Here is a 23,228-nt window from a genome sequence, read left to right as displayed (position 1 = left end):
TCCAAGTTTTTGCATGCATCAGGACTTCATTCCTTCTTACACGTGAATAATATTCCATTGTATGTATATACCACACCATTTGTTTATCCATTCATCAGTTGATGGATACTTGGGTTGCTTCCATCTTTTGGCAATTGTGAATAATGCCGCTATGAACATCAGTGTGCAAATGTCTGTTCACATCCCAACTTACAGTTCTTCTGAATATAAACTGAGTAGCAGGGATTGCTGGATCATATAGAAGTTTTGTATTTAGCTTACAGAGGAACTGCCATACTGTCTTCCACAATGGCTATACCATTTTACATTCCCATCAGCAGTGAATAAGTATTCCTATTTCTCCACATCCTCCAACACTTGTAGTTTTCTGTTTGTTTAATAGTGGCCATTCTAGTAGGTGTGAAATGATATCTCATTGTGGTTTTGATTTGCATTTCCCTAATAACTAGTGATGTTGAGCATCTTTTCATGTGCTTTTTTTAGCCATCTGTATATCACCTTTCGAAAAATGCCTATTCATGTCTGTGCCAGTTTGGAGGTATGTCCCCCAAGACTCCATGTTCTTTGAGGCAATCTTGTGAGGGTAGACGTATTAGTGTTTATTAGGTTGGAACCTATTGGTTCAGTGTTTCCATGGAGATGTGACTCAATCAACTGTGGGCGAGAACTTTCACTGGATTATTTCTATGGAGGTGTTGCCCCACCCATTCAGGGTGGGTCTTTATTAGATCACTGGAGTACTTTAAAAAGAGCCACACAGGCCCAGATGTAGAGTAGCTGTAAGTGACATTTTGGAGAGCAACTGAAAGTGACATCTTGAAGAACAGCTGCAGCTAAGAGAGGACAAAATGCCACAAGAGCAACATTTTGGAGAATGCCATTTTGAAACGCAATGTGGGAGCAAACGGACACCAGCCACATGCCTTCCGAGCTAACAGATTTTCAGACACCAATGGCCATCCTTCAGTGAAGGTACCCTACTGTTGATGCCTTACCTTGGATACTTTATGGCCTTAAGACTGTAACTGTGTAATTAAATCAACCCCCTTTATAAAAGCCAATCCATCTCTGGTGTTTTGCAAACGGCAGCATCAGCAAACTGGAACAATGTCTTTTGCCCATTTTTAATTGGGTTGTTTCTCTTTTATTGAGTTGTAGAATTTCTTTATATATACTGGATATTAAACCCCTATCAAATATATCCAAATATTTTCTCCCATTGAGTAGGCTGCCTTTTTACCTCTTGACAAAGTGCTTTGAAGCACAAATGTCTTCAAGTTTCAGGAGGTCCCATTTACCTATTTTTTCTTTTGTTGCTTGTACTTTGGGTGTAAGGTCTAAGAAACACACTTACCACAAGAGCTTGAAGACGTTTCCCTACATTTTCTTCTAGAAAATTTATGATCCTGGCTCTTCTAATTTGGTCTCTGATCCATTGTAAAAAAATTAACTCAAAGTTAAATTTTGTAGCAGGTGTGAGATAGGGGTCCTCTTTCATTCTTTTTGGATACAGATATCCAGTTTTCCCAGCAGTGTCTCAGTTGAGTGGACATGGCAGCTTTGTCAAAAATCAATTGACCATAGATGTGAGGGTCTCTTTTCTGAACTCTCAACTCTATTCCATTTGTCAATGTATCTATCTTTATGTCAATACCATGCTGTTTTCTTTTTTTTTTTTTTTTTTTTTTTTAAACCATTGTAGTTTTGTAATATGCTATAAAATCAGGGAGTGTGAGTCCTTCAACTTTGTTCTTCTCTTTCAAGATGCTGGCTATTCGAGGCCCCTCACCCTCCCAAATAAATCTGATAACTCACTTTTCTAAATCTGTAAAGTAGGTTGTTGGAATTTTGATTGGGATTGAGTTGAATCTGTTAATCAATTTGGGTAGAACTGACATTTTAATGACATTTAGCCCTTCAATCCATGAACACAGAATGTCCTTCCATTTATTTAGGTCTTCTTTGGTTTCTTATAGCAATGTTTTGTAGTTTTCAGAATTAAGGTTCTTCACATCCTTGGTTAAATGAATTCCTAGATATCTGATTCTTTTAGCTAATGAAATGGAATTTTTTTCTTGACCCCCTTGCCCTAATTGCTCATTACTAGTGTATAGAAACACTACTGATTTTTGCATGTTGATCTTGTGTCCCACCACTTTGCTGAACTCATTTATTACTTTAGAAGCTTTGAGGTAGATATTTTGGGACTTTGTAAATACGGGATCATGTCGTCTGCAAATAGTGAAAGTTTTATTTCTTTTTGATCAAATGCCGTTTATTTCTTTTTCTTTCCTAACTATTCTAGCTATAACTTCTAGCACAATGTTGAATAACAGTAGTGACAATGGGCATCCTTGTCTTGTTCCTGACAAGTGTTTCTTAGAGGGAATGCTTTTGGTCTCTCACTATTGAGTACGAAATTAGCTGTGGGTTTTTCATACATGCCCTTTATCATGTTGTGAAAATTTCCTTCTATTCCTATTTTTCAAAGTGTTTTCATCAAGAAAGGATGCTGAATTTTGTCAAATGCCTTTTCTGCATCAGTCAAGATCATGTATTTCTTCTCCTTTCATTTGTTAATCTGTTGTATTACATTAGTTGATTTTCTTATGTTGAACCACACTTACATACCTGGAATAAAACTTGCTTGATCATTGTGTATAATTCTTTAAATGTGCTGTTGAATTCAATTTACAAGTATTTTGTTGAGGATTTCTGCATCTATATTTATTAGAGATTAGTCTGCAATTTTCTTTTCTTGTAGTATCTTTATCTGGCTTTGGTATTAGGGAGATGTTGGCTTCATATAACAAGTTAGGTAGTGTTCCCTCTTCTTCATTTTTTTGGAAGAGTTTGAGCAGGATTGGTATTAATTTTTCTTGGAATGATTTGTAGAACTCACCTGTGAAGCCATCTGGTCCTGGGTTTTTCTTTGTTAGGAGGTTTTCAATAACTGTTCAATCCTATACTTGTAATTAGTTTGTTGAGGTCTTCTATTTCTTCTAGAGTCAGTGTAGGTTGTTATGTTTCTAGGATCTGTCCATTTCATCTAAGTTATCTAATTTGTTGGCATACAATGGTTCATAGTATCCTCTTATGAACTTTTATCTTTCTCTGGGGTAAGTGGTAATGCCCCCCCCCCCATTTCTGATTTTATTTATTTGTGTCTTTCTCATTTTTCTTTGTCAGTCTAGCTAAGGTTTGCCAATTTTACTGATCTCAAAGAACCAACTTTTGGTTTTATTGGTTCTATTGTTTTTTTTTTTTGTTCTCCATTTCATTTATTTTCACTGTTATCTTTGTTATTTCTTTACTTCTGCTTGCTTTGGGATTAGTTTGCTGTTCTTTATCTAGTTCCTTCCGGTGTGTAGTTAGGTCTTTGATTTTAGCTCTTTCTTCCTTAATGTAGCTGTTTAGGGCTGTAAATTTCCCTCTCAGTACTGCCTTAGCTGCATTCCATAACTTTTTATATGTTGTGTTCTCATTTTCATTCATCTTGAGATACTACTAATTTCTCTTGCAATTTCTTCTTTGACCCACTGATTGTGTAAGAGTGTGTTGTTTAATCTCCATATATTTGTACAATTCCCCATTCTTCACCTGTTATTGATTTCCAGCTTCATTCCATTATGATCAGAGAAAGTACTCTGTATAGTTTCAATTTTAAAAGATATTTATAAGAGTTGGGACATTTTAAATCATTATTTCCTCAAATATTCTTTCTTCCCCTTTCCCTTTACTTCTCCTCTGGGGTACCCAGGGTGTGTATGTTTGTGTGCTTTGTGCTGTCATTCAATTCCCTGAAACCCTGTTTCATTTTTTCCATTCTTTTTTCTCTCTCTGTTCTTTTGTCTGTTCAGTTTCAGATGTCCTGACTTCTAGCTCGCTGATCCTTTCTTCTGCCTGTTCAAATCTTCTACTGCATGCCTCTAGTGTATTTCTGACTTATTAATTTGGGTTATATCCTCCTGTTTCTTAGTATGGCTTGCAATTTTTTGCTGATATGTGTGCATCTGATTATCCTGATAGGTTTATTTTGAAGGTCAGTTTCTCTTGTGCTAGGGTTTTGTTGTTGATTGGGTTTGTGTTAAGGCTTTTGACAGGTGGTTCATCAGTATTTCCCACTAAAACAGAGCCAGGCACCAGTGCAGGGGGCACAGACCAGATCCAGAGGACACTGGGAGGAGAGCCAGGAAAGACTCCAAAATGTCTTTTTCTCCCCCCTTCAGCTTCCCAATTATTAATTAAAAATTGATATATATGAACAAATGTATTTTCTATAGCAGATGACTTGACTTGTTTTTTAGCCAAAGATTGTTTTTTAAAAATAAAATCATACCAGAAACCCACTATCTAATACAAACAAAAACAGAATTGTTCCTCAGAATGGTTGAAAAGAAGCGAATATTTGGCAAGGACTCACCCCTCATGTTAGCATTCATGCCTCCACCTGCAGATCCGTGGCTGTGACCGTGCCCATGATCATTGTGGCTGTGGACATGGTGGGAATGGCTGTGATCAGATGAGTGACAACCTCCTTGAGAAACTCCATGAGTATGGTTATGGTCATGGCTAAAGGCACAGATACCAATAAGGTTTACTATCAGCCCTCCAACTGAGACTGGCTAGTAAAAAGGAGAAAAGAAAACCTTTAAATTTGTAATTTCTTAATAAACTTGTGATTTAAAAGTTACCATATACTATATATGGTTTTCTGTTTACAGTTTATAAAGTATTGACAGTAAAAGCTCACTAAGTTCAATAAGTATATCTAAAATTTTAAATGTTAATTTTACAATATTTTAGAATAAACATTTCAACTCTCAAATACCAAAGAAAATAGTGACAAGTAGAGGCATTTGGATTTGCTTTCAATAGTGATTAAGAATCACATGTACTTGTATAATGGATATATAAACGATGCTAAAGTTTTATTTTGTTTATGTAAATAAAGAGTTTGAAAGTATTGTTTACTTAAAAAGTCTATACTGTACTTGAAATCTTGTTTATAGTATAAGGTAAATTTCAACAGTTTTTAATAATAATAATTTACAATTGGATTGGAAATAGTTTCATTGTGCCTTAAATACAGTAAAATTTTCCAAAGTAAAAAAAGTACAACAAAAAAGTATGTAAACAGTAGTAATCTCTCATTTTTTAATAAAGTGAATGAAACCATCTCAATTTAATGGTGCCACAAAGAACATTCCAAGGGATAAACAAAATTATTTACTCTTGATTATCCTGTCTTACAAAATGATTTTGAATAGTAGCTCAGGGACTTATTTAATATACACATCTACAATTTCTCTTTTATAGAAATCCAGTTGTTTTATAAAAGTAAAATATAAAACTGAGAGGAATAAATAATTTTTAATTACTTTTCAAAGGTAGTAAGAGAGGAGATTTACTTTAGTAAACATGTATGGAGCTTATTTACTTCTTCCTATTACTGTTTATATACCAGATTTAAAAATTTGAATCAGCTTTATGGGCAGTTTTTGGTTAACAGGTTTTAGGGTGAAGCCAAATACTGCTTAAATGAATCCCATGATCTCACAAACACTTCTTTTCCTCTACTGAAAAACACTTTGTCTTTGTGTATTTCTTTAGAAAAAAGTAAAAGCAGTGTAGAAAGTAAAAGCCTCAAGTTACTTCTGTGTTTTTCTGTGCATGTATCGACACACATATACATTCCTTTTTAAACCAAAGAGATACTATATATAGTTTTTGCAATTTTTTTCACTTAATACATCTTGTCAATATTTTTTCATGCCAGTATATATAGATATATTTTATTCTTTTTAATAGCTGCATAGTATTGTATTACATGGACAACCTTAAATTTATTTAACTAGTCCTTTTCTTTCATGGACATTGGATTCTATTTTTTTTTCACCATTACAAAGAATGGTACAATGAATCATGCACTTCAACATACTTGTGTGAATGTTTTTATATAATAAATATTAAAGGTCAAAGGATATCAGCATTTAAAAATTCAACAGATATTTCCAAACTGTACTCCAGAAACATTTTACTAATAGGTGCTTCCAACAAGATGTGCTTTTCTCATAACTGCTTTTAGTCATTCAACAATTCATTGCTGATTTCTTACTACAAGCCAGGTGCTAGAATTTAAGAGTTAAAGACACACAGTTCAGGTTCGAAAGCCATTTACTCTTAATTGTGGAAGAGTGACAAATTAAACAACAATTATAATTCAATGCTGCCAATAGAAGAATGCTCAAAAAACAATGGGAGAAGGGGAAGCTAACAAATTTTAAGAAGGGAAGAGAAGGGTTAAGGCAAAATGTCCCACAAGAGGAGACATTTAAGCAAAGTCTTGAGAGAGGCTAAAGGGCAGAGATGAAGGAAGGGTATTCCAATGTTAAGAGACAGCATATGTAAAATATGAGGATACAGGGAGAACATCACAAGGTCAGAAGAATGAAGGGCAAATAGTTCAGAATAGGTACAGGCTGGTGGAAAAGGATTTTAAGCAAGGGGGTAACATGATCAGTTTCAGGAAGACTACTTTATCATCAGTGGATAGATTAGATACCAAGGGAGAAGGGTAATACAGTTGGGGAGACTACTATAATGGTCTAGACAAGTGATGATGGCAACCTTGTTTGGGATTGGTGAGAGTTGGTGTGTGTGCATGTGTGTGTGTGTGTGTCTATGTGAAAAAGATCAAAGATTCAAAACAGACATACTGTTTCCTCGGCAACCACATTCAAACACGAATAGTTGAGCAATAGGCTAATGGTCTACCAGTACTTATTTCAACCATAACTTTTGGAACACAAATGAAAACTCAGTCATCATAGTTTATAGCTATTAAGTAGGTATACTTTAAAGAAAAAAATTTCAATGTTTTTGAATAGGTAATGCCTGCACAAAGTACAAAAAGATAAAGAACAAAAAGCAGATTTCCCTCCTAATCTGTTCCCCACATACTGTTGCCTTCATTGTAGACAACCATTGATAACTCCTGATACTGACTTCTCTATATACTTAGAGATTATGCACCAATTATTGATCCTATCTATGTATAGAATGTAATTTAAAAAACAGTAGTAGCATATGATGATCTAATATTATATAAATATATACAATATTTTCAGAATGTAGGTAAAATTTCAAATATAACCCAATTAAACAGACTTCTAAATTAAGAATTCTGTATTCTAGGAGTTTAAATTTTGAGAGGAAGAGGATAAAGTATTTGTTAAACACCATTATGTATCAGGTACTATTCTAGGAACTATCTCTACAAAGGCCAGGAAGAATCCTAGTGTATTTTTGGAAGGCTACAACAATGATTGAATTAGTTTTTGATTATCACAAAACAGTAACTTAAACAGAACAAAACAGAAGTTTAATTAATCTAGAATATACAGCTGCCATCAAGGCATTTAACTAAAAAAATTCAACCTTGAATTATTTTGATACAAGAGGGCAGGTAATTGTTCTCAAAGAGGGAACTACCACTCCCCAGAGACTGTCTGGAAATCCGAGAAGGCTTCTTTTTGGCTGCTACAATGACCAGTTGAGTGCTGCAGGCATTTGATAGGTAGAGGCCAGGGATAATATTAGGACACCTGCAGTGCAGATGGTTGTCCAACAAATTATCCTGTCCTGCATAACACTCTAAAGTCTTACTGGACATTCATACAGATTAATAAAACCTTGCTTATAATTATTTTGGCCTAGAACTAACCCCGTTTATACATAATCAAAATATTCTGGGTACTATTTCAGTATATGCTGAAATTTTCAACTACTGTGTTAAACTAGAGAAGATTATGCTTTATTTTCTTTGGAACTTTCCTAAGGGTGGTTCATTATTATGGAAAACTGTGGTAGACTGAATTATGTACTCCAACATAGACATGTTCTTAATCTTAATCTTCAGTTCTATGGGGTGAATGCATTGTAAATAGGACCTCTAGGAGATGTTATTTTAGTTAAGGTGTGGCCCGACTGATGATGGTAAATCTTAATCTGGATTACTAAAGGCCTGAAAAAGAGGAGGCCACAGGGAAAGGTGGAAGTTAGTGGGAACCCAGAAGTGGAGAAAGGGAAGGACATGCCCATGTGACGGGAAAGCCAAGGAACCCCAATGACTGCCTGCAGCCAGCCCAACAAGAACACTACTGAACCTGGCAGAAAGCATGGTCTTGCCAATGTCTTGACTTGGACTTCTAGTCTCTAAAACTGTAAGCCAATAATTGCTTATTGTTTAGGCCAAACCCATTGTGGTATTATAATTTTTGTCAAACTAAGACAAAAAGGATACTACCAATGGCTACCCAAGGTATCTGCATTGCCAATACAGTACTTCTTAATCAGTCTGCATTACTAAAAGCTGGAACTCCTGGTGTTTTTTTTTTTTTTTTTTTTTTTTGTATAGGTGCAAACATCTAACTCATTCATTATGTCTGCTAGTATTGTTGTACCTGAACTTCCATGAATTGAAAAATATATTATTTATTTTTAATTACTTTCCTTTTATTTCATCTTTATATTGCACCGAGGGCATTGCTATTACTATTTTTTAAAGATGTGTATGGGAAATTACATTATCTCTGAAGTTCATTTCAGGGTAGTAGAGGGCATTAAAAAATATTTGTTACTAAAAGGTATTGGGTCCAACACGCTTAAAAACTGCTTGGTGTACTTAAAGAGTCTTTGGAAGGTAAATAATTAAATACAAAGTAAGTAAGTACAAAATCCAAAACCTCTGGGCCCTAAGAAGGCATTCCATATTTCAGAAAAGAATTTTATTCTTATTTCTTAGTAATTATACCAAATATTTTGGGATGGGAAAGGCATCCTCATTTCTCCCCCTTTATAATGCCTAGCATTTCTCTTATTTTTTTGAACTGTCACAACCTTCACATTTTATACTTGACAGCAAAATGTGAAAAGCATATATAATCTTGAATCCTATTAAAATTTCCTTTAAAAAAATTCTATCCTGCAGAGATCTCAAATAAAACACCAAAATGCATCTCAGTTTCATTCAGATTGTCAAAAGAAGCAGAATAATGTAATGATTAGGCACTCAAGTTTTTAGGGTTAGATGGACTTGGGTACAAGTCCCAGTTCTGTCACTTATTTCTTATGTGCTCTCAAGCAAATCATTAGAGCCAGAAAATATTTTACTTATTGTATGTCTACAAGACACAGTTTCTTCAACTGAAGATGGTGATAACAGTGTTTACTTTGTATTACTTGTAAAGATTTTTAATACACACACCATTAGCTTTGCATATTACTGAGCATATAATTATTGCTCAAGAGACTTAGGGAAAATTCCTATTAATAACATGCTGCATTTCTCAATTTTGGGAATATATTGGTCCTATTTTAAAAATTTATTTTCACCCCATGAACACTGACATAGTTGTAGGCAAGAACATGCACATAAACTGAAAGAATAACAGATCACTGCCCTGTTGTCTTCACCTTTCTTCTCCATTATGGTGAGTTCAGCTATCTAGGCAAAGGTAGAAGACAACAGTGTGAAACACTGAGAAAATAAAAGATAATAAGTGCTAAATTGTATGGTACAGACTAAATACTGCAAGGGATGAGGGCAAGTATACTCAGGAAAGGCTTCACGGAGAAGAGGAGACTTGAGGGAGCCTTGAAAGATTAGGATTCAGAAAGGCAGAGGTAAGCATGCCACTCCAGAGAAGGGGAAAACCATGAAATGCAGAAGCAATGCAGAACCTTTAAAGTCCTCTTTATCTCTAAAGTCCTATTAATCCTACTAGTCTCTTCAGTTCTGGACAGAGCTATCTGAAAGGGACTCTTTACTTCCATGGCTAACTGCAGCTCTTGGAATAAGCAAAGGAGTAGTGTCATTTTGCCTTTGTCACTGCAGGTCCAGTACTCAATTTCTAAACTGTTTCCAATGTTCTGATAAAGTTCTAAATTGAGACTTTTTACTCTTGGCTTGTGGTTCCATACCTCATGTTAAGAAGTAGGGTAAGGGGAAGGTGAAGGGACAAGTCTTTTAAACTTAGCCTACCATTTAAATTATTTAAAAGTTGTTTAAGACTTTAAAATTCTATTTTTTTCCCTGATTTTCTCAATCTGTAAATTTCCTCAGGTATTTAAAAACGCACCTTCCAGAATTGAATCTTAGAGCACAGCCTAACAGGGAAATGATTATTGTAATGGTCCCCAGATTGTAAACTCTATTCCTGAATTGTAACGGCTGTCTCCAAACTCTGAGATGTTGATCCCTTGGTGTATAACCTGACTGGTCTCTGGAAAATTGGGTATCTGTGTGACACATGAAAGTCAGAGCTAGAGCTCGGCAGATATGAATGTCACTATTAATGCACACGGCAACTGTTAAAAAAAAAAAAAAAAAAAAAAGCTGGAAAAAGAGCCCAGACTTCAATTAGAGATATGCATGAAGCAGATCTGCAAATCGGGCCAAAGGGTAAAGGTTAAAACTGTGTGTTAAAACTTTAATTTCTATGTGAGGCCAAGGGAAGAGATGTTTATTTTGTGTAGGATCTATATTTTCTAAACAATATAACTTCTACAGTCAGTTTGTTCAAGCACCACAATTACACGGAACTTTGAAGAGGAAGTGACATATGGTAGGTCTGTATAGGTTAGAGTGAAATAGCAACACATCCCAAAGTAATTTTGGCAGAGAATAAAAATACATATTCAGGGCCCCGCTGAGGAACTGGGGGAGGATGCAGAGGTGTTGCTTTCCTCACTTGGATTGTTGCTGATGTTCTCACAAACACTGGGGACTGACGGCCTGACATGCTGAGCCCTCTGTCTTGGGGCTTGCCCCTATGACGCTTGTTACTGCAAAGGAGAGGCTAAAACTGCTTATAATTGTGCCTGAGAGTCTTCCCCTGAGTGTATCTTTGTTGCTCAGATGTGGCCCTCTCTAACTAAGCCACCTTGGCAGGTGATCTCACTGCTCTCCCCACTACATGGGACCTGACTCCCAGGGGTGTAAATCTCTCTGGCAATGAAGGATATGACTCCAGGGGATGACTCTGGACCCAGCATCGTGGGATTGAGAACATCTTCTTGACCAAAAGGGGGATGTGAAATGAAATGAAATGAAGCTTCACTGGCTGAGAGATTATAAATGGAGTCGAGAGGTCACTCTGGTGGACATTCTTATGCACTATATAGATAACACTTCTTAGGTTTTAATGTATTGGAATAGCTAGAAGTAAATATCTGAAATTACCAAACTCCAATCCAGTAGCCTTAACTCTTGAAGACAAGTGTACAACAATGTAGATTACAAGGAGTGACAGAGTGATTGTGAAAACCTTGTGGATCACAGTCCCTTTATCCAGCGTATGGATGGATGAGTAGAAAAATGGGGACAAAAAACTAAATGAAAAATAGGGTGGGATGGGGGGAATGATTTGGGTGTTCTTTTTTATTTTTATTTTTTATTCTTATTCTGATTCTTTCTGGTATAAGGAAAATGTTCAAATAGATGGGGGTGATAAATGCACAACTATATGATTATACTGTGAAAAGCTGATTGTACACCATGGATGACTGTATGGTATGTGAATATATCGCAATAAAATTGAATTAAAAACAAAACAAAACAAAACACATCTTCCAACAAAAATATTTAATGAGTCAGAAAAAACCCTGTATGTTTTGCATCATCTAATATTTTGACTACTAAAATATCATAGAAAAGGATTAATTTGTAAGAGTCAGAAGTATAAATGTGAATAGCAAGGTAAGAAGTTCTTTGATTTAAATAAAAATCAAAATAAAACTTTCCTATATTAGTAATAACAAACAGTTAAAGTTTAGCATGGAACTGTATGAATATAAGAGTAAAACTTCAAATAGGAAAATAAAAAGACTTACTGTTAACATGTGTGTGTCTAATTCTGGAGGATCAATCAATCTAGCCACCGACTCCACAAACACAAAAAAAGCTATTACCATTAGAAAAAGTCCATTAATAAATCCAGAGAGAATTTCTATTCGGCCATACCTAAAAAAGTACAGTATATTTTTAGAAAAGGAAAACAGGAAATAACATGTATTTTTAAGGTATAAATATTCTTACTATTTAAGAAAACAAACCCAGATTTTCAAACTATGTAAATAATAAGGTTGGCAAGATTTAAAATCTCTTATCAGTGCTTCTGTATATATACTTGTTTACTGAAATTTTATGTATTCATCTTACTAATTGCTTAGTAAGTTATTTCTCCCTCTTTTAAACCCTTACTGTGCTCTGTAACTCTGTCATGGCACAGGGATTCTGCTCTTAACCAAAATTATTCATATTATTGGCTCATCCATCTTTCAAAATATAAACATTTGAAAGTAACAGCTGTATTTTATTAATCTATTTACAGTATGTCTTATCAAAATACCTTGCACAAAATGGGGACTCTAACATTTCTTGAAATGAATTACTCACTTAATGAAAGGATATTTTTGCTTTGAATTGTGGACACTCATTTTACTAGCAAAGATGTGAATGACTATGTACATTCCATTGCCTCAAAGCAATAGTATGGCAAGGTTCTGAAAATTTTAACTGATTCTGCTCCCTGCCTATTAAGAGAGATTTGTCAGAAAGTACAATCATGAGCTTACTGACACTCAGTATTTATCAAATACTTGATTCATTCCTTTTATCTACTTCAAAGTAAAGAAAAATGAAGTTATGAAAAATTATTTGCATTAAAAGTAATAACATTTTATTCCCTAAGAAGGATTTTGCACTTAACAATTTTTTTTCATTGTGCTACATCACCTTGATAGTCAGTGTACCTACCCGTAGGAAAAAATCCGAGTGGCTTTCCATCTACTCATCAGCGCAGCAAAAAGTCCCATGACCAAAGCAGAGCAGTCAAAGAGCATATGAAATCCATCTGAGATCAGACCCAGACTATTGGTCAACACGCCATAGAATAATTCCACAAAGGTAAACAGCTAAAAAATGTTTAAAAAAAATGGGGGTGGGGGAGAGGGATATGTAGAGATTGTTTCAACAGAGATTTATCAGAATTTAATCATGAGGATTACAACTCTTAATTACCCAAACCTTACTTGAAGATATCACATAACTCGGCTTCTTTAGTTACTGCAACTTATACTGGAAACCTTATTTTACATAAATTGTAAGAAGGATTAAACTAAATCAAATATATTTATAAACTATTTAAAAGGAGACAACTTTGTTTATATGTCTGTAATAATAAACTAGACTATAAAATGTTAACAATTGGTGATCTGTAGTGAGATCCTATAAAGAGCAGATAAGTCTTTAAAAACTACTGTATTTACTTAATATTTGAACTAATACTTTTTAAATGCCTCAAAAATTGTTTTCTTCAATAGTCTGAAAATCTTATAGTCTTGCTACTACTTAGAGAAAACGTAAATTTTAGCCTGCCTGTAATTACCATAAATTTGGGAATTACTAAAATTACCCAAACTATCGAAATTAAAATATTAAGCTTTTAAAATAGGCCACTAATATTTAAAAATCTTACCAGATTCAAACACAAGAAGTAAAAGATCTGCCTAGAGTCACTCTCCTCAAGAATTTGTTTTAGTGATTCCTTAATAAACCTAGGGATTGACTGAGAGCTATGCTGAAAAGCATCACCCATGAAGTTATAAAGAGGTGTTCCTTCAGGAGAATATCCAATAAGGGTACCTTTCTGTCCTCTCTTAGAGGGAGACGATAAGATGTTGGCAGCTACAATGAGAAAAGAAAGGAGTGTTATAAAAATTTTAAAAGTTTAAGTTACTAAAAACCAACACAGTAACTGTCAGCACTAAATGCAAGCACTGAACAATTTCCCAAATTAAGTAAATTATTATGAACATCACAATTCATAAAAAGAAATTTGTTAAAGTAAAAACAAGGAGAAAAATGCTTACACAAAATGAAGAATATAGCACTCACTACCACTCCTCCAGATAGGACATGTTCAGTGCTCTCCTGGTGTGCTGCTTTGTTCATAGCTCGGAGCTGGTCTGTTATTGGATGTGTCCAAAAATTTCCAAAAAGGAGAGCACTGATAAAGATAGGAAAGGATCCATAGCGGGCACATTTGGAAACTTCCATTTTCACTGAACAAATGGAATCCACATAGAAATCCAGGATCATGACAAAAAAGATAACCGTTGTGAAAGGCATAATGAGAGAAAACCAAGATTCGACTTTACTCTAGAAATAACAACAACACAAAAAACTGTCACTACTATACATGTATAAGTTTCACTTCTTATAAGAGGTTTTAATTAATGCCTTTATATATAAACATCAATATAATAGTGTTTCACTATGATTCATAAAATGCCAACATATAAGAGTCACAAGACAGTGGCACATTTTTCTCAGTGTTCCCCAAAGAATAAAAACATGAAAGCACTATTATTTAATAATTACATAAATTCTAGGTGACCTACAACTCATGTACCTAACACACGGTAGGTATTAATTCTTTGTTCAACCAATTCCTTTGCACTTAAGGAATGTGAGGGATATGCGTAAACTTAATAGTATTTGATCTGTATTTTTTATGAACAATAACATTAACTCCCCAAATTTTTCAAAACAACAAAGAAAAAGCAAAGATAATTTAAACAACTTTAAACTTCAAATCAAAATAAAATATAATGTACTGAAGTAAAATTATAAGCTTTAACAATTCATTTTGCTTACTATCAACAAACTCTTGTTCTTACCTCAGTTGTCACAGAAAGAACAACAACCCACGGGCACAAGAGAAGCACAGAAACAAGATGGGATAAAGCTTGAAGACGTTTGGCTCCACCTACATCTATAGAGAGCTTTCTGGAAGCTGTATGAAAACCAACTTTACAACACAGAGCCAGTACTAGCAGCAATACTCCACCCTACAAGCAAAATTAGATAAGACTCATTAGAAATACACACAGTCCAATACTCAATCCTTAAATGTATGATATTTGAAGAAATGGATCTAACATTTTCTTTCCATATACCAAATTAATATACATACTTAAATGGCAAAGAATATTGTAAATTACTGATAACACTTCAAAAGACTTTATAAAGTTATAGCTGCTGTAACTCTTCAGAATCTTTTGATAACATTAGCAAGAAAGAAAAGAACATACCTTGTGATCTGCCACACCTAGGAAGGCAATGGCGGTGTAGAGCATGTGAGTTAGAGCACTGTCATGATGTCCTTCAGCTAAGTGAGTTGGAGTAAAGGAAAATATTTCAAATATTAACTCTTTGAATCCTGAAGTCCTTCTGATATTTTAGGTACATTATTTTGGGTTGAATACAGACTATTCCGGGGACTGAAAACCTGACTACCCTCAGTAACATGTTCACCTTAATAACAAAACAAAACAAAACAAAACAAAACAAAACACTGCATCAATTTAAAACTTAATTCTGGACATGATTTATAAATTGGAATGACCTGTATTTTTTTGTTGTTGTTGTCTCCAAAACAATTATAGCAGTGCTTTAGATACAGTTGGTAAATTTTAGTACTTTATCTCCAAAAAATATATGTATACATACTGGACATAGGACAAAAGAAAAAGGGAAAGGAATCTCCTTGGACCAGTCGTGACAAATGGAATTAAGGCTCCCTTTTGGAATGACATGTAAAATCAGTACTAAATCTGTTTTCTAAGCCATTGATGACATAAGCCTCAGGAAGAAGCAAGCCAAAGTTGCTAGAGTGGGGAAGGGAGGATGTTACCACATGCATTGTAACAAAGTAAATTATTATTAGTTATTACTAATAAGTTTTAGGGCAGTGAGTATCAGTAACCAGAAGAATTAAAACTGGTATTCTCAGTTCTGTAGAATAGACAGGACAAAGGTATAGATAGGAAATAACAAGACATACATCTGTAGATGAAAATGAATAGATATATATGACTGAAAAGTTGTGTTTATAGAAAAAAAACAGTAGTGCCTAAGCTGGAATAAAATTTAGAGTGAGTAAATACCATGTTAAGGAATTTGAATTTCTCTTTTTGGCATGACAATATTAAAAATTTTTCATTTCATTTCAGAAATGTTCATATTTAAAAATTGCCACTGACTTTTAAAATGAGCATGTGAACACTCACACAAGAGTACAAAGATTGATTATGCTAAGTGGCAAATCATCTATTGTTTCCTAGCATCAGGATATTCTAAAATATTCTTTCCATGTCCCTGAATTTCTAAATTGTTGAGATGCTAAAAATTTTAATTTAGAATGAATTTATTAATTATTTAAATATTAATTTAGACTACCTACATTTATCTATGAAAGTTTCATTCATTATTAAACAGTTTAATTCATTTGCTCCTTCTTTTCCCTTTCCATAGTCTTCTGTTTTTCTGCAAGACTTTAATTAACTCCAAGCTACTGCAAAAGGATACGGTGCTCAGCCATTTTAGCCATGAGATCATCATTGTCAAAAAGCAATAAACAGATCACAGCAATAATGAAAAAAGCAGCCCCCCTTGTCTGAAAATAAAGAAAGTAAGACTAAGATGGCTTTTTCAAGAGGTAAGTATAAAGACCATGACTATACAAATGCCAAATAAACATTTAAAGAAAAAAGTAGTATTTGAAATTAAACACCTTACATTATATAATATAAACTTATACAGTATTAACAGTAAATATCAAAGTAAACAGCTCCAGCAAATTTGGCAGGATAATTTAAGGACAGTTAAGACACAAAATACTAATGACTTCAATGGCTCCTTGCTAATATGGCTAGGCATGTAACTATGCACTAAATAAGTGTTGCTATTTACAGAATTAACCTTCTTATATGTTACTTTACTTCTAGTTGAAAAGCCCAAGTAGCTAAAGAATAATTAGTAGGATTTATTTTACTCTACAACATGCAGGCATAGAGATGACAGTTAATTTATAATATGAATATTCTAGTTAACACTTCTCTAGGGAAAAAGAACCAAGAGGGCATGTCAAGAAAATTAGGAAAGTCATTTCTAATATCTAGTAAAGGTGTAAAGCATTTAAAAGCTGATAAACTTTTTAAGCTATATCCTCATTTCAGCAAAGGATTTTTGTCAAAAAAAATTAAAGAAGGGATATACTAGCCTAGTTTATGCAAATATTTCAGAATGTTAGGTGCAAAAGCAATCTAAATACCATCACTATATATAGATATATATCCTATATTTACAAAATATACAGGTATAATATTACTTTTGCAACTTTCTGGGTATCTATAACAATTTCAAAATAGAAAGTGAAAATTTTTTTAAATTGGTACAAAACCCCCCTGCATTCTTTTAAATGGTAAAAGATACTATCTTGTTGCTTTGATGTATTTTACATGTATACTTTCAATTTTCAAGCAACTGATAATGGAAAATAATACCTTTGCTGGTCCTCCTCCAGAACTAGTGAACAAAACACTGAGTAGTGAGATGACAACAATATCACTGTGTTCAAATAACAGCAAAGTCCTACAAAAATAAAATATCATTCATGAAATATATCTGATCTTTATCAGGAAGCATGAATTCAACTTGAGTAACAAAAAAGAAAATAAATATTTCCTCTTGATTTCATAAAACATTATGAAGAAATATAAACAGATACAACAGCTTTGGAAAATACAGTGGCATTATCTACCTTAGAAAGGTTGAAGCTACAAATACCCATCAATATTACTCCTAGGATTATAACATTTAGAATTCTTGTATATGTGTATCAGGAAACACTGTAGTAAGCTAAAACTGGAAACAACCTAAATGTCCACAGATAAGAGAATGGATAAATAAACTGGACTATATTTATTCAATGGAATATTACATAGCAGTAAAAATGAATGAACTATCAACATACTTAACATCACTGAATTGTACATTTTAAAAGGGTGAATTTTATAGTACGTGAATTATATTTCAAGAAACTTACGATAAAAACATGAATGAACTAAAGATACATGCATTAAAATTAAAAAAATCGCAAACATAACATGAAAAAAATGTTGCAGAAAAATGCATGCAACGTTAACTTTTTTATAAAATAAAAAACTTGCAAAGTTGAAGATTTTTTCTCTAAAAGAAATATGTACTTATATGGTAAAACTATAAAGAAAAACAAGAAAAAGAAAAACAACACTTAAGATGCTGGCTGGTTACATCCAAAGGTGGGGGGAGGGAGGGTTATAATCAGGAGGGACACACAGGGCTTTAAAGGTATTGGTAACATTATATTTTTTGGTGCTTAGTGTTGGATATATGAGTGTTCATTTTATTATTCTTTAAACATTCATATATTGATATTTACTGTCTTATATTTATGAAATATTTCTTTTAAAAAAATAATAAAACATTATCAGCCAAAAAGTTCTACATATAGTAACAGATGGTCAAATGCTGCTTATATAAATTTTCTTTTCTCTCCTCTTTAACCAAAACTCTGTAATGAGAACATATCAGTGATAACTTTACTTTTATTAATATTTGGAAGATCATCATTTGAGAAAAGAAATATATTAATGAGAGGAGACTAATCTAAAATAAGGCAGACTATGAAACACCAAAGGAGTCCTTCAAATCAAGAAATTACATGATGGTTTTAGTAAAACAATGAGAGGTGTGGTAGTGGTGGAGGTGCTGGTGGTGGTTAGGGGTAGTAAGGGCAGGAAGTTGATGACTAAGGAGCCAAGTAAGAATTCAAGTATTTTTCCCCCATTCCCTGTCTATCTAAAACATAGGGATAATGATTTAAAAACATATGGACCAAAACATAATTTCATGAATAAGAAATTTAAAATATTAGAATGGCTAGCAACATCATCACCCAATCATATTCAAATATAAACCGAGAAAGCTTTCCTCAAAGTGAGAAATTCCAGCCAGCCTTCCTACCCCCCTACCAAATACCCCCTCAGGAAGCTGCTGTTATGGATACATGTGAAATTATGCATAGACTGCATCTGAGGAAATACAGGGCAAATAAACCAAAGAGACCCAAAACCAGAAGCTATTCTATTGGCCGGGAGAGGGAAAAGGAATTTTCACAAAGCATTTTCCACCCATCACTCTACAATCTGCCACCCCACCATTCTAAGTGAGAGCTCTTCAGAGCATACTTAACCTCACTCCTGACTCCGCATCCTCATATTCCCTCCTCACTGACAGCAATATACTTTTCCTTTTCTTTTACCCAATAAATAAAATCCTTTAGAGATAGAGAAGTATTAAAAGAATCCTTAAGTCTGCATGTTACAATTCCTGTTAAATTAGGTAACTCTCAAGCATTTGCTCCCCACCCCCTGCCCAGCAGGCACATTTGCACAAAAAGATTACTCCATATAGATCTGAGGGGAAGATGAAACAAGAGTAATACCTTAACCCACCTTTAATCTGATCAATGATATGCTATTCCTAAGACGTTTGTTTAAAACCAAATCTTTCAAGCATTTTCTGTGAGTACCAGGGCACTTGCAGTTGTGCAAAAAAAGATGAGTGCTTTTAAAGATTTTGCTCTCCTTATTGGTTGCTTCTATTTACCACTTCAGACCTTTTAGCTTCTAAATCAGCTACTAAAGGAACTACCAATGAATGATTAGAAGAGGAATTAATGCTAAAGAATTTCTGAAGCTTTTTGGATTCTAACTAGTAATATATCTATGACACATCATGAAGAATACATCGATGTGATATTCACCAAAGAACTAGTCCACAAAATATTGACATAGAATATAGAACAAAATTAACTTTCAGAATGAAGAAATAGAATCAAATATTCAAAACACTCATTTTTATTTACCTTAGTGGTCCACAAAGAGTCAGGCCAAAAAACCACAAGAGTGAAATGATGCACCCAGCAACTGCATGTTTAAATATTTTGATCCACTATAAATGGAAACAAAAATTAAAAATCTTAGTTATGTATGTTTTGCTAAACATCTCAAAACCTTAAATGAAACACACAGGGAAAAATAATAATGGTAACACAAGTATTTTAAAGGCCAAATAATTACATATTTTGAAATTAAATAGCAAATATGAAGATCCTGTGACTAAATCTAGATTTTCAAGAGAGTAGTTTATTTTTCATTACCCATATTCTGTTATGTTAGATTTTAAAATCTTTTTCTACAGAGTACAATTTTCTCTGTTTTCTTGTTAGTTTCTCACTAGTTTGCAAGGAACATCTATTGTTTTAGTCTTTAAATTCTTTCCATCAAGAATTTTCAGTGCTTCAATTATTTGAAAAGAGAGAGAGAAAAAAAAGTTAAGATGGGGTTTAAAATATTAATCCTATTTTAAAAAGTGCTCTTGGTCTCTAAAACAAAGGTATTAAATTTATCATCCTGATTAAAAAATCATGGCAAAGGTTTTCAGTTGGGGTTTGGTTTAAAACAAATGTAATGTGCTATATTAGTTATCTATCTTTCTTATTCCTTTGCTGGTTATAGTCTGTGTATTTTCTTGGGGTAGAGTAGGAACATGTTGGAAGTAAGGTAGTTATTTTAGGTTAGTTGTCTTTTTCTTATTCCCTTGTTTTGGTTTGTTTGAAATGTTTTTTTAATTGTATGTTTAAAAATTTTTTTTTGATACAGTTAATAGTTAATTTAAAAAAAAAGAAAAAAAATAAATGTAATGGAGTACAACTGCTGTCTAAAGCGGTTGTGCAGCATGCAGGACATTTCTGGCATGAATCTTGAAACTTAGGTGCCTAAAGGGAATAATGACAACAACGAGGGTGACAACTAATCTGTATTGCATACTCACTATGTGCCAGATTCTATTCTAAGAACTTTACATGTATTAATTCACTTACTCCTCACAGCTCCATTAAGAAGGTATTACCACCTCCATTTTATAGATGAGAAAACGAGGCAGAAAGAAATTAAGTAACTTGACCAAAGTAAGAATTAGTAACTAGGACAGACAAAACATGAATCGGTCTGACTCTAAAGGCTACACCCCTATGCTATACCTGCCTCCCAGTGACATTTGGTCTAGGCTCTTGGGCATGTCTCCATGTCTGATTTGTAGAATAAGGAGCCTGTATTAAAAAAAATAATTATAGGCAGTCCTTAAAATTTTTCTACCATCTTCTGCATTTTTAAAGTCTCATATTTAGCACTTTACCATTTTGAAGCTTTAGTTCTGCAAAGATAGTACTCAAGTCAAGAGCAAGTTAACTCTATAAATATTCTGCTGCATATGTAAGTCATTCATTACGTATCCCTGATCAAGTAATGAGTATAGTATCCTGGTCCACTGAATGGGAAGCTGCTGGGGACAAAGGATTCTGAAAAAACTCACCTGATGTTTGGTAATAGTTTTCCCAGAAGAAAATGGCTTTTGAAACAAAACCATAAAAAATGCAGCCCTGTTAATGTGAATATTGAAATATTAATATTAGTCAATATTAAATACAGTGTAGTTTTAAGTAAATACACTCATTTTAAACAAATATACTAGAACTTGAAAGGTATGTTATTGTTTGAAGAAATTATTCTGGGAAACTATACTTATTTTAATAAGGCTTCCATTGCAACATCTAGGAATTCTTCTTTTGGAATTGCCTTTAGAACCAGTTTATAAGCCACAAAAGGAGTTTCAATATTTCTTCATAACTTATAATACCAAAGAAAATAATTTATATCTTTTCCAAAATTCAGTGAAGTACTAATAATAAAATATGCCCCTATCTTTCAGAGTCCCAAAACAGTTATATAAAAATGCATAAATTGTACTTAAAATTTCCAAATCAAGAATCATTTTTCGTAAGTACCAAAATTATACTCCTAAAAGTCTTTACAAGATTTTTATTAACACAGAGGGCGTCACTATCAATCTCAGGATCCAGAGAATCTTTATTTAGAAAGAATTTCCTACTGTATGCAGATCTGAAGTTTACACTAAATGAGGACCCTTTACTACAAAGGGAACATGTAATGAACATAGCCCAATATGGTTTAACTTAGAAAATAAGGATTATTTGTGCAAAGAAAAGCCTCAGGTAAGGTACTCTGCCTGCTGGAAGATTGGGAAACCCAATGGTATGATCTGGGAATCACTGAGGTCCTCTGAGACATCAAAATTATTTTCAGAAAAATACTAAGACTTTATTGGATCTTTTCTCACTCTTATTCTCTCATGACTGCAGAGTGGAGTTTTTCAAAGGTTACATGATATGAGATACTGTAACAGACTGAGTGCTGCCCCAGATATAAGAATCCAATTGATTTCTCTTAAACCAGAGATTAAAAGAAATTTGTAAAAATCTCATTAACACAAATTAAAGTAAAAGTCTATGTTTTGACAAGTTATTAGAGTACAACATCCCTTTTCTTATCAGACTCTCTGCACCCTTATTTTACTATTATATACTTGTCAGGAGGACTAAATTGCACTTACCCAAGTTTTAATATAAAAATGAACTGAACAATGTGAACTGCTTTTAGAAGATCATATGATTCAAAAAGTCCCACAGCCTTCAAAAATTTAGTGAAACACAGTAACACGATATATTTCATTAATCTGAAAAATAAATGCAGAAACAAGTCTTAGCATTGAAATCACAAAGAACTCTGTAACCTTTGTTTTTTTCCTGTTATATAATTATAGAGATTATAGAAATCATAAATACACATAAACAAAATGAAACAATGCCAAAAGAAGTCCACAAAACCCTCGAACAACTCACCATCCCATGTGATAAAAACTGTTAATATTTTGGTATATAAACTTCTACATTCTTTTTGATGCATATGAATATATACGCATAGATACAAAATATTAAAAAAGAGAAGCCTAACTAAAAATAAAAATGTTCTTGGTTAGTTAAGTTGACTAGATTATTTTGCAAGCTCCTTTTTAAACTTAATTTATCATAAATATAGATACAGCTCTAAATATTCTAATAAGATCTGATTTAAATATAATTGAGTAAACCTGAGTCTACTCCCTTCTTCTCTTAATGTTACTCCAAACAAATAAGAACAAAAATAGAAACCAAACTCTATTTGCAATGAAACTGGTAGACTACAATATAGGAAGACAGGAGCAGAAGAATGGTATATGACTCAGGTTTGTCTCTCTTCTGCCTTGCTAAGTGACTGTGGTGAGGTGAGGGTTGCAGTCGAAAAGTCAAGTGACTGGACCTAAGAGTCCTGAAATGGCTTAGGAATTGGAGGCCCCAGGAGTCTCAGAAGGTGGTGGT

The 23,228-nt window shown here is 33.6% G+C and overlaps 1 protein-coding gene across 1 annotated transcript in view; it reads right to left on the bottom strand.

Moving 5' to 3' along the window:
- The window catches only part of SLC30A5 (solute carrier family 30 member 5), a 44,290-nt gene that overhangs the window by 4,698 nt on the left and 16,364 nt on the right, over positions 1 to 23,228 (bottom strand). Inside the window, exons 2-13 of the mRNA XM_037801880.1 lie at positions 22,424 to 22,546; positions 21,326 to 21,392; positions 19,818 to 19,903; positions 17,413 to 17,500; positions 16,436 to 16,523; positions 15,160 to 15,236; positions 14,746 to 14,916; positions 13,936 to 14,224; positions 13,542 to 13,750; positions 12,821 to 12,978; positions 11,896 to 12,025; positions 4,424 to 4,625 (exon numbers count right to left, since the gene is read on the bottom strand). Coding sequence (XP_037657808.1) covers positions 4,424 to 4,625; positions 11,896 to 12,025; positions 12,821 to 12,978; positions 13,542 to 13,750; positions 13,936 to 14,224; positions 14,746 to 14,916; positions 15,160 to 15,236; positions 16,436 to 16,523; positions 17,413 to 17,500; positions 19,818 to 19,903; positions 21,326 to 21,392; positions 22,424 to 22,546 — 1,688 coding nt within the window. The remainder of the gene's footprint in view (positions 1 to 4,423; positions 4,626 to 11,895; positions 12,026 to 12,820; positions 12,979 to 13,541; positions 13,751 to 13,935; positions 14,225 to 14,745; positions 14,917 to 15,159; positions 15,237 to 16,435; positions 16,524 to 17,412; positions 17,501 to 19,817; positions 19,904 to 21,325; positions 21,393 to 22,423; positions 22,547 to 23,228) is intronic.

Source organism: Choloepus didactylus, chromosome 13 (assembly GCF_015220235.1).
Source record: "Choloepus didactylus isolate mChoDid1 chromosome 13, mChoDid1.pri, whole genome shotgun sequence".
In the NCBI taxonomy this organism is placed as follows: Eukaryota; Metazoa; Chordata; class Mammalia; order Pilosa; family Megalonychidae; genus Choloepus; species Choloepus didactylus.
Note: the sequence above shows the minus strand (reverse complement) of the source record. Positions and strands in the feature narration are given on the sequence as shown.